We start from the raw sequence: 16,943 nt of genomic DNA, 5'->3' as shown, positions 1-16,943 counted from the left end.
TAGAGAGAGCATAACAATGCACATACATGTCATGATAAGTACAGTGAGATTTAATTGGGCATTACGACAAAGTACATAGACCGCCATCCAACCGCATCTATGCCTAAAAAGTCCACCTTCGAGTTATCGTCCGAACCCCTTCCAGGTATTAAGTTGCAAAGCAACAAACAATTGCATTAAGTATGGTGCGTAATGTAATCAACAACTACATCCTCGGACATAGCGCCAATGTTTTATCCCTAGTGGCAACAACACAACACAACCTTAGAACTTTCCGTCACTTGTCCCGAGTGTCAATGCGGGCATGAACCCACTATCGAGCATAAATACTCCCTCTTGGAGTTAAGAGCAAAAACTTGGCCAGAGCCTCTACTAATGACGGAGAGCATGCAAGATCATAAACAACACATATGTAATAACTTGATAATCAACATAACATGGTATTCTCTATCCATCGGATCCCGACAAACACAACATAGAGTATTACAGATAGATGATCTTGATCATGTTAGGCAGCTCACAAGATCCAACAATGAAGCACAATGAGGAGAAGACAACCATCTAGCTACTGCTATGGACCCATAGTCCAGGGGTGAACTACTCACTCATCACTCCGGAGGCGACCATGGCGGTGTAGAGTCCTCCGGGAGATGAATCCCCTCTCCGGCAGGGTGCCGGAGGAGATCTCCAGAATCCCCCGAGATGGGATTGGCGGCGGCGGCGTCTCTGGAAGGTTTTCCGTATCGTGGTTCTTTCGCATCAGGGGTTTCGCGACGGAGGCTTTAAGTAGGCGGAAGGGCAGAGTCGGAGGGCTGACGAGGGGCCCACACCATAGGGCGGCGCGGGCCCCCCTTGGCCGCGCGGCCCTATGGTGGCGGCGCCTCGTCGCCCCACTTCGTATCCCTTTCGGTCTTCTGGAAGGTTCGTGGCAAAATAGGACCCTGGGTCTTGATTTCGTCCAATTCCGAGAATATTTCGTTACTAGGATTTCTGAAACCAAAATCAGCAGAAAACAGCAACTGGCTCTTCGGCATCTTGTTAATAGGTTAGTTTCCAGAAAATGCACGAATATGACATAAAGTGTGCATAAAACATGTAGGTATCATCAATAATATGGCATAGAACATAAGAAATTATCGATACGTCGGAGACGTATCAAGCATCCCCAAGCTTAGTTCTGCTCGTCCCGAGGAGGTAAAACGATAACAAAGATAATTTCTGAAGTGACATGCCATCATAACCTTGATCATACTATTTGTAAACATATGTAGTGGATGCAGCGATCAAAACAATGGTAATGTCATGAGTAAACAAGTGAATCATAAAGCAAAGACTTTTCATGAATAGTACTTCAAGACAAGCATCAATAAGTCTTGCATAAGAGTTAACTCATAAAGCAATAAATCAAAGTAAAGGTATTGAAGCAACACAAAGGAAGATTAAGTTTCAGCGGTTGCTTTCAACTTGTAACATGTATATCTCATGGATAATTGTCAACATAGAGTAATATAACAAGTGCAATATGCAAGTATGTAGAAATCAATGCACAGTTCACACAAGTGTTTGCTTCTTGAGGTGGAGAGAGATAGGTGAACTAACTCAACATAAAAGTAAAAGAATGGTCCTTCAAAGAGGAAAGCATCGATTGCTATATTTGTGCTAGAGTTTTTATTTTGAAAACATGAAACAATTTTGTCAACGGTAGTAATAAAGCATATGAGTTATGTAAATTATATCTTACAAGTTGCAAGCCTCATGCATAGTATACTAATAGTGCCCGCACCTTGTCCTAATTAGCTTGGACTACCGGATCTTTGCAATGCACATGTTTTAACCAAGTGTCACAATGGGGTACCTCCATGCCGCTCTGTACAAAGGTCTAAGGAGAAAGCTCGCATTTTGGATTTCTCGCTTTTGATTATTCTCAACTTAGACATCCATACCGGGACAACATGGACAACGAGATAATGGACTCCTCTTTAATGCATAAGCATGTGGCAACAATTATTATTCTCATATGAGATTGAGGATATATGTCCAAAACTGAAACTTCCACCATGAATCATGGCTTTAGTTAGCGGCCCAATGTTCTTCTCTAACAATATGCATGCTCCAACCATTAAGGTGGTAGATCTCTCTTACTTCGAGACAAGACGGACATGCATAGCAACTCACATGATATCCAACAAAGAATAGTTGATGGCGTCCCCCGAAGCATGGTTATCGCACAACAAGCAACTTAATAAGAGATAAAGTGCATAAGTACATATTCAATACCACAATAGTTTTTAAGCTATTTGTCCCATGAGCTATATATTGCAAAGGTGAATGATGGAATTTTAAAGGTAGCACTCAAGCAATTTACTTTGGAATGGCGGATAAATACCATGTAGTAGGTAGGTATGGTGGACACAAATGGCATAGTGGTTGGCTCAAGGATTTTGGATGCATGAGAAGTATTCCCTCTCGATATAAGGTTTAGGCTAGCAAGGTTATTTGAAACAAACACAAGGATGAACGGTGCAGCAAAACTCACATAAAAGACATATTGTAAACATTATAAGACTCTACACCGTCTTCCTTGTTGTTCAAAACTCAATACTAGATATTATCTAGACTCTAGAGAAACCAAATATGCAAACCAAATTAGCAAGCTCTAAGTATTTCTTCATTAATGGGTGCAAAGTATATGATGCAAGAGCTTAAACATGAGCACAACAATTACCAAGTATCAAATTATCCAAGACATTTTAGAGTTACTACATGTAGTATTTTCCAATTCCAACCATATAACAATTTAACGAAGAAGAAACTTCGCCATGAATACTATGAGTAGAGCCTAAGGACATACTTGTCCATATGCTACAGCGGAGCGTGTCTCTCTCCCACAAAGTGAATGCTAGGATCCATTTTATTCAAACAAAACAAAAACAAAAACAAACCGACGCTCCAAGCAAAGTGCATAAGATGTGACGGAATAAAAATATAGTTTCAGGGAGGAACTCGATAATGTTGTCGATGAAGAAGGGGATGCCTTGGGCATCCCCAAGCTTAGACGCTTGAGTCTTCTTATAATATGCAGGGGTGAACCACCGGGGCATCCCCAAGCTTAGAGCTTTCACTCTCCTTGATCATATTGCATCATACTCCTCTCTTGATCCTTGAAAACTTCCTCCACACCAAACTCGAAACAACTCATTAGAGGGTTAGTGCACAATAAAAATTAACATGTTCAGAGGTGACACAATCATTCTTAACACTTCTGGACATTGCATAAAGCTACTGGACATTAATGGATCAAAGAAATTCATCCAACATAGCAAAAGAGGCAATACGAAATAAAAAGGCAGAATCTGTCAAAACAGAACAGTCCGTAAAGATGGATTTTATTAGGGCACCAGACTTGCTCAAATGAAAATGCCCAAATTGAATGAAAGTTGCGTACATATCTGAGGATCATGCACGTAAATTGGCTTAATTTTCTGAGCTACCTACAGGGAGGTAGACCCAGATTCGTGACAGCAAAGAAATGCTGGAACTGCGCAGTAATCCAAATCTAGTACTTACTTTACTATCAAAGACTTTACTTGGCACAACAAAACATAAAACTAAGATAAGGAGAGGTTGCTACAGTAGTAAACAACTTCCAAGACTCAAATATAAAACAAAAATACTATAGTAAAAACATGGGTTGTCTCCCATAAGCGCTTTTCTTTAACGCCTTTCAGCTAGGCGCAGAAACTGTGTCTCAAGTGTTATCAAAGGATGAAGCATTGACATTACCTTGGGCTTTACCCTTACCTTTCTTGTCCTTACTCTTTGGCTTAGGGAATATATGGCTACCCCCGGGTGTAGAGGTGAATTTTAGGGTGCCTTCTCTCACGTCTATGACTGCTCCCAATAATTTCAGCGGGGATCTTCCGAGTGTGATTTGTCCTGTTCCTGCGCATTCAATGACAAGGTAATCAATGGATATTGTTATCCCAAGAATGGTTGTATGCACACCCGCAGCTATCCCTTTAGGAATTATAACAGAGTTATCAATAAGAGTTATTCCTTCTCCCCTTCGGTGAATTCCCAAAGTTTCAAAGATTTATGAATACCCTTAGGCATTAGGCAAAATTCAGTCATAATATCACAATTAGCACGAAGAGTTTGGTCACCTATGACAATTTTAATAGTAGGTTTCCACAATGAAGGTTCAGATTTCACTAAAACTTGATCAAGACGGTTACGAATGTATCCATAATTTTCATTTAAGCGAGATGCACTTGTCTCAAGAGTGTTTAATCTATAATGAATGCTAATAAGGGTTGAATCAAAGTTATTAGATGAATCATGTGATGTAACCAACTTCTTTATGGCATTAAAAGCTTGATCCCCATTACAATGAAGGAAATCTCCTCCCACTAGAGCATCCAAGGCATATCTATAGCGAATCATAAGACCAAAATAAAAATTACTAAGGAGCAAACTTAGAGTCATTTGAGGTTCAGTTTGACGATAAGAAGTAAAAATCCTGGACCAAGCATCTTTAAAACTTTCCTCATCCCCTTGTTTAAAAGTAAAAACTAATTCCTCAGGTGAAGAAGTAACAGGTACAGAGCTAGACATGATAACAAAAGTAAACTAAATGCAAGTAACTAATTTTTTTGTGTTTTTGATATAGCGTGCAAGACAGTAAATAAAGTAAAGCTAGCAACTAATTTTTTTTGTGTTTTGATATAATGCAGCAATCAAAGTAGTAAATAAAATAAAGCAAAACATAAACAAAGTAAAGAGATTGAGAAGTGGAGACTCCCCTTGCAGCGTGTCTTGATCTCACCGGCAACGGCGCCAGAAAAAGAGCTTGATGGCGTGTAACTCACACGTTCGTTGGGAACCCCAAGAGGAAGGTATGATGCGCACAGCAGCAAGTTTTCCCTCGAAAGAAACCAAGGTTTATCGAACCAGGAGGAGCCAAGAAGCACGTTGAAGGTTGATGGCGGCGGGATGTAGTGCGGCGCAACACCGGAGATTCCGGCGCCAACGTGGAACCTGCACAACACAACCAAAGTACTTTGCCCCAACGAAACGGTGAGGTTGTCAATCTCACCGGCTTGCTGTAACAAAGGATTAACCGTATTGTGTGGAAGATGATTGTTTGCAGAGAAAACGAGTAAAACAAGTATTGCAGCAGATTTGTATTTCAGTATTAAAAGAATGGACCGGGGTCCACAGTTCACTAGAGGTGTCTCTCCCATAAGATAAAAGCATGTTGGGTGAACAAATTACGGTCGGGCAATTGACAAATAGAGAGAGCATAACAATGCACATACATGTCATGATAAGTACGGTGAGATTTAATTGGGCATTACGACAAAGTACATAGACCGCCATCCAAGCTGCATCTATGCCTAAAAAGTCCACCTTCAGGTTATCGTCCGAACCCCTTCCGGTATTAAGTTGCAAAGCAACAGACAATTGCATTAAGTATGGTGCGTAATGTAATCAACAACTACATCCTCGGACATAGCGCCAATGTTTTATCCCTAGTGGCAACGGCACAACACAACCTTAGAACTTTCATCACATTGTCCCAGGTGTCAATGCAGGCATGAACCCACTATCGAGCATAAATACTCCCTCTTGGAGTTAAGAGCAAAAACTTGGCCAGAGCCTCTACTAATAACGGAGAGCATGCAAGATCATAAACAACACATATGTAATAACTTGATAATCAACATAACATGGTATTCTCTATCCATCGGATCCCGACAAACACAACATAGAGTATTACAGATAGATGATCTTGATCATGTTAGGCAGCTCACAAGATCCAACAATGAAGCACAATGAGGAGAAGACAACCATCTAGCTACTCGCTATGGACCCATAGTCCAGGGGTGAACTACTCACTCATCACTCCGGAGGCGACCATGGCGGTGTAGAGTCCTCCGGGAGATGAATCCCCTCTCCGGCGGGGTGCCGGAGGGATCTCCGGAATCCCCGAGATGGGATTGGCGGCGGCGGCGTCTCTGGAAGGTTTTCCGTATCGTGGTTTTTTCGCATCAGGGGTTTCGCGACGGAGGCTTTAAGTAGGCGGAAGGGCGGAGTCGGAGGGCTGACGAGGGGCCCACACCATAGGGCGGCGCGGGCCCCCCTTGGCCGCGCGGCCCTATGGTGGCGGCGCCTCGTCGCCCCACTTCGTATCCCTTTCGGTCTTCTGGAAGGTTCGTGGCAAAATAGGACCCTGGGTCTTGATTTCGTCCAATTCCGAGAATATTTCGTTACTAGGATTTCTGAAACCAAATTCAGCAGAAAACAAGAATCGGCTCTTCGGCATCTTGTTAATAGGTTAGTTCCAGAAAATGCACGAATATGACATAAAGTGTGCATAAAACATGTAGGTATCATCAATAATATGGCATAGAACATAAGAAATTATCGATACGTCGGAGACGTATCAAGGGCCATTCTTCCACTTTATTGTTGAGTCAGTTTACCTACTTCTTTCTATCTTAGAAGCAAACACTTGTACCAACTGTGTGCATTGATTCTTACATGATTACCTATTGCACTTGTTATATTGCTTTGTGTTGACAATTATCCATGAGATATATATGTTGAAGTTGAAAGCAACTGCTGAAACTTATATCTTCCTTTGTGTTGCTTCAATACCTTTACTTTGAATTTATTGCTTTATGAGTAACTCCTATGCAAGTCTTATTGATGCTTGTCTTGAAAGTACTATTCATGAAAAGTCTTTGCTATATGATTCATTTGTTTACTCATTATCTTCATCATTGCTTCGAATCGCTGAATTCATCTCATATGCTTTACAATAGTATTGATCAAGATTATGATAGCATGTCACTTCAGAAATTATCTTTGTTATCGTTTACCTACTCGAGGGCGAGTAGGAACTAAGCTTGGGGATGCTCGATACGTCTCAAACGTATCTATAATTTCTTATGTTCCATGCTACTTTATTGATGATACTCACATGTTTTATACACATTATATGTCATATTTATGCATTTTCCGGCACTAACCTATTTTTCCACGAAGCTTCCAGAAGTCCGAAGAGGAAACGAAGTGGGGCCACGGGGCGCCGCCACACTAGGGCAGCGCGGCCTACAGGGGGCCCGCGTGGCCCTAGCGTGTGGGGCCCCCGTGACTCCTCCGACTCCGCCCTTCCGCCTACTTAAAGCCTTCGTCGCGAAACCCCCAGTACCGAGAGCCACGATACGGAAAACCTTCCAGAGACGCCGCCGCCGCCAATCCCATCTCGGGGATTCAGGAGATCGCCTCCGGCATCCTCGCCGGAGAGGGGAATCATCTCCCGCAGGTCTCTTCATCGCCATGATCGCCTCCGGATCGATGTGTGAGTAGTCCACCCCTGGACTATGGGTCCATAGCAGTAGCTAGATGGTTGTCTTCTCCTCATTGTGCTATCATGTTAGATCTTGTGAGCTGCCTATCATGATCAAGATCATCTATTTGTAATGCTACATGTTGTGTTTGTTGGGATCCGATGAATATTGAATACTATGTCAAGTTGCTTATCAATCTATCATATATGTTATTTATGTTCTTGCATGCTCTCCGTTGCTAGTAGAGGCTCTGGCCAAGTTGATACTTGTGACTCCAAGAGGGAGTATTTATGCTCGATAGTGGGTTCATGCCTCCATTAAATCTGGGATAGTGACAAAAAGTTCAAAGGTTGTGGATGTGCTGTTGCCACTAGGGATAAAACATCGATGCTTTATCTAAGGATATTTGTGTTGATTACATTACGCACCATACTTAATGCAATTGTCTGTTGTTTGCAACTTAATACTGGAGGGGTTCGGATGATAACCTCGAAGGTGGACTTTTTAGGCATAGATGCATGCTTGGGTAGCGGTCTATGTACTTTGTCGTAATGCCCCGATTAAATCTCATAGTACTCATCATGATATATGTATGTGCATTGTTATGCCTTCTTTATTTGTCAATTGCCCAACTGTAATTTGTTCACCCAACATCTGTTTATCTTATGGGAGAGACACCACTAGTGAACTGTGGACCCCGGTCCAATTCTTTACATCTGAAATACAATCTACTGTAAACTCTATTCTTTACTGTTCTTCGTAAACATCCATCATCATCCACACTATACATCTAATCCTTTGTTTACAGCAAGCCAGTGAGATTGACAACCTCACTGTTACGTTGGGGCAAAGTACTTTGATTGTGTTGTGCAGGTTCCACGTTGGCGCCGGAATCCCTGGTGTTGCGCCGCACTACACTCCTCCGCCATCAACCTTCAACGTGCTTCTTGGCTCCTATTGGTTCGATAAACCTTGGTTTCTTACTGAGGGAAAACTTGCTGCTGTACGCATCACACCTTTCTCTTGGGGTTCCCAACGGACGTGTGTCTTGCACGCTATCAAATTACATGAGCTTTTTCTTCATTGGGATGGTCCTGCCATTATTGGTGGTGATTTTAATCTTGTTAGATCCCAGTTAGAAAAAAGTAATGGCAATATTGATCATAGATGGGCAGACAAGTTCAATGCTTGGGTAGATATTTGGGCTTCGATAGAAATTGGGCTTTCTGGTAGATCTTTTACTTGGGCCAATAATCAAGAAAATCTGATTATGAGTAGGATTGATAGGATATTCTGTACCACCGAGTTTGAAGAAAAGTTTCCTTTAGCTCATGCTAGAGCCCTGCCTAGAGTGGGGAGTGATCATACCCCCATTGTCTAGGACTCTGGTTGTGGTCAAATACCAAAGAAAAGTGGTTTTAAATTTGAGAAATGGTGGTTATCCAGGCCTGATTTTAAGGATCTAGTTATCAAAGCTTGGAGTTTAGGTGGGGGAAATAAGTCTGCCATTGATAGTTGGCATGATAAGTGCAAATACTTTAGGAGGTTAGCTAGAGGTTGGACTGCTAATTTAGAGGCTGACATTAGGAAACACAAAAAAGAACTCATGGAGGAATATGATACTTTAGATATCTTGGCTGAAACCCAGCCTCTAGATGAACCAAGTAGGAAAAGACTAGAAGATATACTCATTGAGCTCAATACTTATTGGGTCATTGAGGAGAAAAAGGCTAGGCATAGATCCAGAGATAGAAATATCCTGGAGGGAGATAGGAATACAGCTTATTTCCATGCAGTAGCTAACCAAAGAAGAAGGAAGAAAAGAATTAATATCTTAGAGGGTTCAGAAGGTCCTGCAACTGACCAAAAAGGCATGCTCAGAATAGCTCATGAGATCATTCATGAAGTGCATAGGAAAAAAGAGAAAGGATTAGTCTTCAAAATAGATTATGAAAAGGCGTATGATAGAGTAAACTTAGACTCTCTTTATGAAATTCTACATCTTAGAGGGTTTGGGGAGAAAATTATCTCTATGATTAAACAGATTACCCAAGGGGGCTCTGTTGGGGTTAAGGTAAATGATGTCGAGGGAGATTTTTTCCTCACTGGTAAAGGTTTAAGGCAAGGGGACCCTTTTGCTCCTCTCATTTTTAATTTTGTGATTGATGCCTTTTCCAAAATGATAAATAAGGGCGCATCCTGTGGCATGATCACAGGATTATGCCCACACTTAGTTCCTGGGGAAGTGATTAGTCTGCAGTATGCAGATGACACATTACTGTTCCTGCAAAAAAATGAAAGAAATGCCATAAATCTTAAATGGACTCTTACTTGTTTTGAACAAGTATCAGGGATGAAAATTAATTATCATAAAAGTGAATTGATGGCTATTAACATGGTAGAGGATGAACTTGCTCCTTTCTTAGATATCTTTTAATGTGTGGTTGGGAAGTTTCCTGTTAAATATTTAGGACTTCCTCTACACTTTAGTAAGCTTAAAAGAGAAGATCTGCAACCTTTGGTTGACAGTCTGGTTAGTAGAATGGCAGGATGGAGGTGGAAATTGCTGTCTTTGGAGGCAAAAAGAATCCTCATTCAAACTGTCTTGTCTAGCATCCATGTATACATGCTTTCCTTTTTTAAGTTCCCTAAGTGGGCTATAGATCTTATCAATACTCAGATTGCTAATTGTATGTGGGATGATGCAAATAGAAATAAGAAAATACACTTAGCTAACTGACCTTCTATCTGTATGAGGAAGGAATATGGCGGGCTTGGTATACCAAACCTCCAGGATTTAAATATTTGTTTAGTTGGCTCTTGGATTAAAAGATACATATATGGGGAAGGTAGTCTCTGGAAAAAGATAGTAGATGTGGGTATGATGTGGAAAAAGATAGTAAATATAACACTAGAAATCCTAATATCTTTTGTTGCCAAGATATAAATCCCTCTGTCTTCTAGAAGGGTATGATGTGGGAATCTAGAGCTGTTAAATTTGGCTATAAATGGAAAATTGGGAATGGTAGGACTGTTAGATTCTGGGAGAACACTTGGTTTGGAAATGCACCTTTGTCCACTCAGTATTGGGACATTTACTTTGTGGTTAATCAATAAATGAAAACTGTTGCTGATTTATGGGATGGACAACAGTTAAAGTGTGACTTTAGGAGAACTTTTACTCCTCAGATGATGGAAATGTGGCTTGAGATAGGTGAAATTGCTCAGACTATTACTTTCTCTGAGGAAGAGGACCAGCTTATCTGGAAGTATGAGTCAAAAGGATTCTACTCATCTAAATCTCTGTATGCTATTATCAATTTTAGAGGGATTCAACCAGTTTCCTGCCTGCTGTTTGGGATTTAAAAATCCCACCTAGAGTTCAAATCTTTCTCTAGTTGTTATCCCAAAACAAAATCATGACTAGAGATAATCTTAGACATAGAGGTATTCAAAAACCTCTGGTTTGTGAGCTTTGTAGTGAATTAGAATCTATTAAGCACCTGTTTTTTGACTGCTTGGTTTCTAGGTTGCTTTGGTCTGTGGTGCAAGAGATTTTTGGTGTAGAGATTGTTGATTACTTATCCCTTGCATCTAAATGGCTTTGCAATTAAAAAATTGAGCAGTTCAATGTTGTCTCATCTGCCATTATGTGGTGCATTTGGAACAACATGAACCATTTGGTGTTTAACAGAAAAACTTGGTTGTCTATGAAACAGGTGTGGGGCTTACTCCTATCTTACCTAAGGATCTGGCATATTCGATTCAAAAACTTGGAATGGGATCTGGTAGAAAAATTCAAGTGTGCCCTGGTGAGAAGACTGAAGATGGTGCCGTCGCTGATGCCGGACTGAAATGCACATCTTTTGACTGGATTTCGACTTGGAAGTCATCCACAGCTTCTCTCCATCAAGGGCGCGCCTCTGAAGCCTATCTGCTGAAGCACCCAGAGGAATCAGGCGACATCCATGTGGTGATATGATGCTTTGGCTTTGGAGTGATGATGGCAGTGCTTTAGTGCTTTATTCTTAGTGTCTCGTTGTGTGCTTGCTTACTAGAAGTTGGAAAACTGGTGTGTGTGTTGCTAGATGGTTCGTTTTTCTGGTTGTGACTGTCCTCCTGGAGACTCTCGGTTTGTTGCTAAGACCCTCGGCTTAGCTGATAGGCTGGATCTTTATTTTCGTTGTTGTTAAAACGCTTATGTGCTTCATTTTCAATAAAGAAGATGGAACTGGGGAGCGCTCCCTGTTAGTCTAAAAAAAAATATTTTTAGCAGAGCTTTTGCTAATGCAAAGCCCATGCTTGACTGGACGTTCACTGTCAGCAGCGGCCGCAGATCTAGTTTCCCATTTCCATGCGTCTATCGTTACCCGTGGGTGGCGCGTGAGTGGCCTCAATTCAGCCGATCACAGATCCGGGGCTGAAATTGTCAACTCTCCATTACCGTGCACGACGGAGGGACAGCCGGCCACAGGATCGAGTGGAAAACATGGAGGCTAATTTAGTCCATGAAAGTATGAAACACGTGATGCTCCCATGCAAGATGCAGAAACACAGAAACAAATAGTGTGAACTTCTTCACTGCCACTGAGAATTTGAGTATATCCTACCGTATGTTTGGAGTTAAACGATTACATTTTTCGTCTGGATCAGCTATTTCACCGGCATAATGCAACATGGGCCTGCAAAGAGACAACAAGGCCCCGCCAGCATCTCTGCCGTTTTGCTGTTTTGGAGCTTCATGAGAGCGATGCTCGTCTTCACTCCAAAAAGAAAGAGACATGCTCGTCCAAGTCGGATCAGCAGCTCAAGTTCAGCACTGACGAAGCGGCTTCAACACTAGGCTCTTCCTCAGCCGGCGAAGTGGCAGTGCTACAGCGAGCAATATCTCCATCCCAATTTCCGAGACCGCAGCCATGCAACAAGGTAGCATCGATCGATCAAGCATACTACATCTAGCCGACATTTCATTGCTACCCTCGCGACCATCCATGACAGAGCTAATGCAGGTGGTGAGCATCACCAGGCGGCGGCGTTGCTAGCATCCGCCGGCGACGCATTCGCGCTCGAGGTGAACCGTCTACTTGTCTCATTATCCCCAGTGGTGGACTCCGTGCTGGAGCAGCTGCTCCGGGCGTGGAGCTTCCTGGCCGTGCCGCTGTTCACGGGCGCCGTGACGTTGTGCATGGCCATGTCGGTGATGGTGCTCGCCGAGAAGGTCTTCCTCGGGACGGTCAGCGCGGCGGCGAACCTGTTCCGAAGCAGGCGCCGGCGCCGGCCGGGGAAGGGGAGGAGCGCACGAAGGGGCGTCGACCCGGCCGTCCTGCTGGACGAGGAGGCTGGCGGTGGCGGCGGCGGCTCCGCGGCATTCCCCATGGTGCTCGTCCAGATCCCCATGTACAACGAGAGAGAGGTACGCAATGCTACGTTTTCATGGAATGCATTTCGATCTGCATATGCTTGAGTTCGAGAGTGATCGAGTTAGCTAGACTTTGAAGATGCTGGTAGGTTAGAAGCAGTTAATCTACTAGGATGCATGGCGACTGACAAATCTATGGGGGGAAACAGGTGTACCAGCTATCAATAGGTGCAGCCTGCAGGCTCACGTGGCCGGCAGACCGATTAATTGTGCAGGTCCTCGACGACTCCACCGACGACACCATCAAGGTCACATATACGCCCAGATCAGATCGATCTATGCACTCCTCAAATTGCCACTTCAAGTATATATGCATGCATGATCCGCTTCAAGTTTACACGGCCGGCGTGGCGTTCATGCAGGAGCTGGTGAGGGCGGAATGCGAGCGCTGGGCAAGCTGCGGGGTGGACGTCAGGTACGAGGCCCGCAACGATAGGGCGGGCTACAAGGCCGGCAACCTGACCGAGGGGATGCGGCACGGCTACGCCCGCAGCTGCGAGTTCGTCGCCATCTTCGACGCCGACTTCCAGCCGGCGCCGGAGTTCCTCGCCGACACCGTCCCTCTCCTCCTCCGCGACCCCCGCCTCGCGCTCGTGCAGACGCGCTGGGAGTTCGGTACGTTTACATCGACCACGGCGGCTATGTACGTACGTGCAACGGCTGAATTCAATCTACACTGTTGCTGTTGGAATGGTAGCTGCTGACGATCGAGAAGTTGCTAATATGAGCTGATCTGATGCAGTGAACGCGGACGAGTGTTTGCTGACGAGGATGCAGGAGATGTCCATGGACTACCATTTCAAGGTGGAGCAGCAGGCAGGGTCCTCGCTCTGCAGCTTCTTCGGCTACAATGGTATATATTCAGATGGATAACTGATCGTCTGATCCTCGTCTGAGATTGTTATTGGAGTAGTACTCATGTGCACACACGTAAGCAATAATCAGGTAGTGCCGGAGTATGGAGAAGGCAGGCGATCGAGGAATCCGGCGGATGGGATGACCGGACGACGGCGGAAGACATGGACTTGGCACTCAGAGCAGCGCTCCTCGGCTGGGAATTTGTTTACGTCGGCGCCGTAAAGGTAACAACCGTGATCAAGCAGGCAACTAGCATTGCTGGCCCTTCATTGATCACTAGTTTAAGATTTAATTAGAGATCGGACTGCGTGTTTCAGGTCAGGAGCGAGCTGCCCAGCTCTCTCAAGGCCTACCGGTCCCAGCAGCACCGCTGGTCCTGCGGGCCCGCGCTCCTCTTCAAGAAAATGTTCTGGGAAATCCTCGCCGCTAAGGTCGAACTTCTTTTTCAACTTTTTTTTTATAATTTTCTTTTTCAACTTTACATCATCATCGTTACATTTTTTCGATAAGGGATGTTTTGTTATTTTGAAAATATTACACCGGCTTCTGCATGACTAACATACACAACCGCTCAAATCCAAACATAACAAAAGAAAAAAATGCAATAATAATCATCATCACATATACATGAACAGTGATTTTGCCTCTTTTTGTACCACAAGAATAAACGAAGAGAGCACATTTTTTTCCCGGGCTCCATGTATCACTTTGTTGAAGGGTTCTACATATATGTCAAATCGTATAAAATAAGTGTTCCCGTAAGCTTAAAAGGGTTAAATTTCAGGATTTTTACAACCAAATCAACATATATGTATTTTTATGAAGACTCCACAAAAAATTGTGTTAATATGGCAATTACTTCGTCCCGCTTCACATTATATCTTGTTTCGTTGTATTGGGAGTCTCGTAACTCGTCTCCCCTCCTCTCTACCCCCCCCCCTCTCTTCCCTCGGGGTGGGGATGGGCGAGGTAGTCGGGCAACAGTTGGGTCCCGCTTAGTGTCGTCCTGACCATGTTCCCTAGTGCACATGCCTGGCATTTCCAATCGGCTTCTATATTGGTAGGAAGGTCGCTAGAGGGAGAGCTGGTAACAGATATCCCTTAATAAGCTCCTCAGATATTGGATTCCATTTTGGATCTGCTGCCATATATGGTACTCATCATTGGGGATGCGCTAGGCCATGCTCCGATGCCTACATGTTGATGGTCGGCCTATGCCTGTCGTTGTGCGAATGACGAGTCTCCCATGGAGGGTACCTCACGCCGTGTAGAGAGAGAGGTGGGTGTAACACGGGGAGCTTTCGGGACCGCAAGACACATGTTAACTGACTTCGGATCTCGCAACGGTGGCGAAACCCCGCGTGCTGATATAATTTTCTATAAGGGCAATAGGTGCGCGATTACAATGAGAGGATTGGTTCTCGCCTAAAGCGCTCCCGGATCCGGATTATAAAGACGTCCGGATCTAGGGTTTACAAGGAGTAGTCCAGGTTGGACTCTACTAGTACTAACCTAATTGGTACAACTTGTCGTACACGTAATGATCTGGCTAACCTATGTTGGTACGGATCCGGCCTGTTATGGCGGTACTGGATCCGGTTAGAGCTTCTGATACTGGACTCCATGTCTTGGTCAATCAACAATTGGGTTGCCCGGTTGGCTCATAGGCCCATCCACCATATGTGGGCCACCTGGGCTTGCCGAAATTGTTCTTTTTCGTTGGCATACCCATGAAGTATATCCGCAACAATGCCTCCTCGCTGACTCTTCTAGTTGAAAGGTGATCCATTGGAGATCTAGTCTTATCTTCTTCCTCTTCCTTGGGTTGCATTTTGGAAGGCAGCAATGTGGTTTTAACGAGGCATCTATAGCTCCTACTGCTGGGTGTGTTCTTGCGCTGGTGGTGATGTTGTGGCAATCCCTATGTCCAGGTGGCGCATCTGTGGCGACGTTGGAAACGGTCCAATCGGTCGTGCCTAAATTCGTGGAGTTGTACCTTGTTACATTTTTTATCCGAAGTATGGGGTCCTTTTTGTAAACATATGGACCATAGTGCAATTTCCTTTTTCTTACTGGGTACTTGTGTTAAGTTGTACTATGAATGTTTTTATAATGCAAGCTCTAGGTCCCTCTTAGACCTTCTAGTGTTCTATATTTCTCTTCTTTTTTTTTTTGCATATTTGATGTATTAATTCCTAGCCGTTTCAAATTTTAATACAGGAAGTTTCAATCTGGAAGAAGTTTTACATCGTTTACGACTTCTTCGTTGCACGGAGGATCGTGTCGACCTTCTTCACCTTCTTCTTTTTCAGCGTGCTACTCCCTGCCAAGCTCTTGTTCCCACAGGTTGCCATCCCAACATGGGAGATGATCTACATCCCCACGGTCACAACACTCCTTAACTCAGTTGGGATTCCACAACGCTCTCTCCATCTAGTCGTACCATGGATGACGTTCGAGAATGCCATGGCGTTGCACGGGTTTAAGGCCATCCTCATCGGGCTTTTCGAGGCTGGCAGGGCCAACGAGTGGATCGTCACGCACAAGTCGGGGAATGTTGGCCAAAAAGTGAAATCCGTTACACCGGGTGATTACCTCAAACAAAGGTAATTAGTTCTTCTCAGATTCTGGCGCTGGGAATACATATGAAAAAAATGCACTAATGTCAGAATAAAGTGCATTACATGTTCTCCATTCTCTAATTATTCGTACGTACCGTCTTACAAGGTGTTGGAACTTTTAAAATCATCGTTCATAAGGACGTGAAAGTACAATTAGCAGCTTCTACTGGTTCCAAATTAACCAGAATAGATTGAGAACCTACGCTTAACATGAAATAATTCACTAATTCACCTCCACGACCCAAATGACAATTTTTGAAGTTGTACAATTTATATGAGCCCACGAACATGTTTTGAGGAAATATAAAATAAAAAAGAAGAAGATAGAGATGCGGTCTCTACATCAAAGAGATGCATACTATTTATATTGTATATTTGATATGTAATAGTAGCTGGTTTTTTACAGGTTCCATGGCATGGAGCTGTTGATGGGCGCGTTGCTCCTCGTGTCCGGATGCTATGACTTCTTGTACGGGCACGGTTATTTCTACCTGTTCGCGCTGCCCCAGTCGATTATGTACTTCATGATCGGATTTGAGATATTGGGCGTCAGTGCCTGTAGCTGATTAAATTTTGCAAGATCGAGCAATTTCACCCAAAATATGCATGTTAGGCCAAGTGATTACAAATGTTTTTATTCCGGGTGTTTCTGTGCAACACACACGCGGTACACATGGCGCACTGTTTATG

General features: G+C 43.7%; 1 protein-coding gene across 1 annotated transcript; it reads left to right on the top strand.

Annotated features, from left to right (window-relative positions):
• The first annotated feature begins 10,547 nt into the window (after nt 1–10,547).
• LOC124662332 (probable glucomannan 4-beta-mannosyltransferase 6) lies at nt 10,548–16,819 on the top strand. Its single transcript, XM_047200183.1, has 9 exons — nt 10,548–10,660; nt 12,354–12,768; nt 12,924–13,022; nt 13,137–13,389; nt 13,517–13,627; nt 13,720–13,856; nt 13,950–14,063; nt 15,853–16,238; nt 16,660–16,819. Exons 1-9 carry the CDS (start codon nt 10,548–10,550, stop codon nt 16,817–16,819), a joined length of 1,788 nt encoding a protein of 595 aa, XP_047056139.1.
• Nucleotides 16,820–16,943: the final 124 nt, after the last annotated feature.

The sequence above is a fragment of the Lolium rigidum genome, chromosome 6, assembly GCF_022539505.1.
Source record: "Lolium rigidum isolate FL_2022 chromosome 6, APGP_CSIRO_Lrig_0.1, whole genome shotgun sequence".
Lineage (NCBI taxonomy): Eukaryota > Viridiplantae > Streptophyta > Magnoliopsida > Poales > Poaceae > Lolium > Lolium rigidum.
The sequence above is the reverse complement of the archived record's forward strand: the minus strand, read 5'-3'. Positions and strand labels throughout refer to the sequence as shown.

What these genes read in the sequence shown, in the direction of transcription:
- LOC124662332 (XM_047200183.1), top strand. Translation starts at nt 10,548, where the DNA reads ATGGAAATGTGGCTTGAGATAGGTGAAATTGCTCAGACTATTACTTTC. An exon ending in CCACCGACGACACCATCAAG is followed by an intron (nt 13,023 to 13,136) that starts GTCACATATACG and finishes GCGTTCATGCAG; the next exon opens with GAGCTGGTGAGGGCGGAATG. An exon ending in GGTGATTACCTCAAACAAAG is followed by an intron (nt 16,239 to 16,659) that starts GTAATTAGTTCT and finishes GGTTTTTTACAG; the next exon opens with GTTCCATGGCATGGAGCTGT.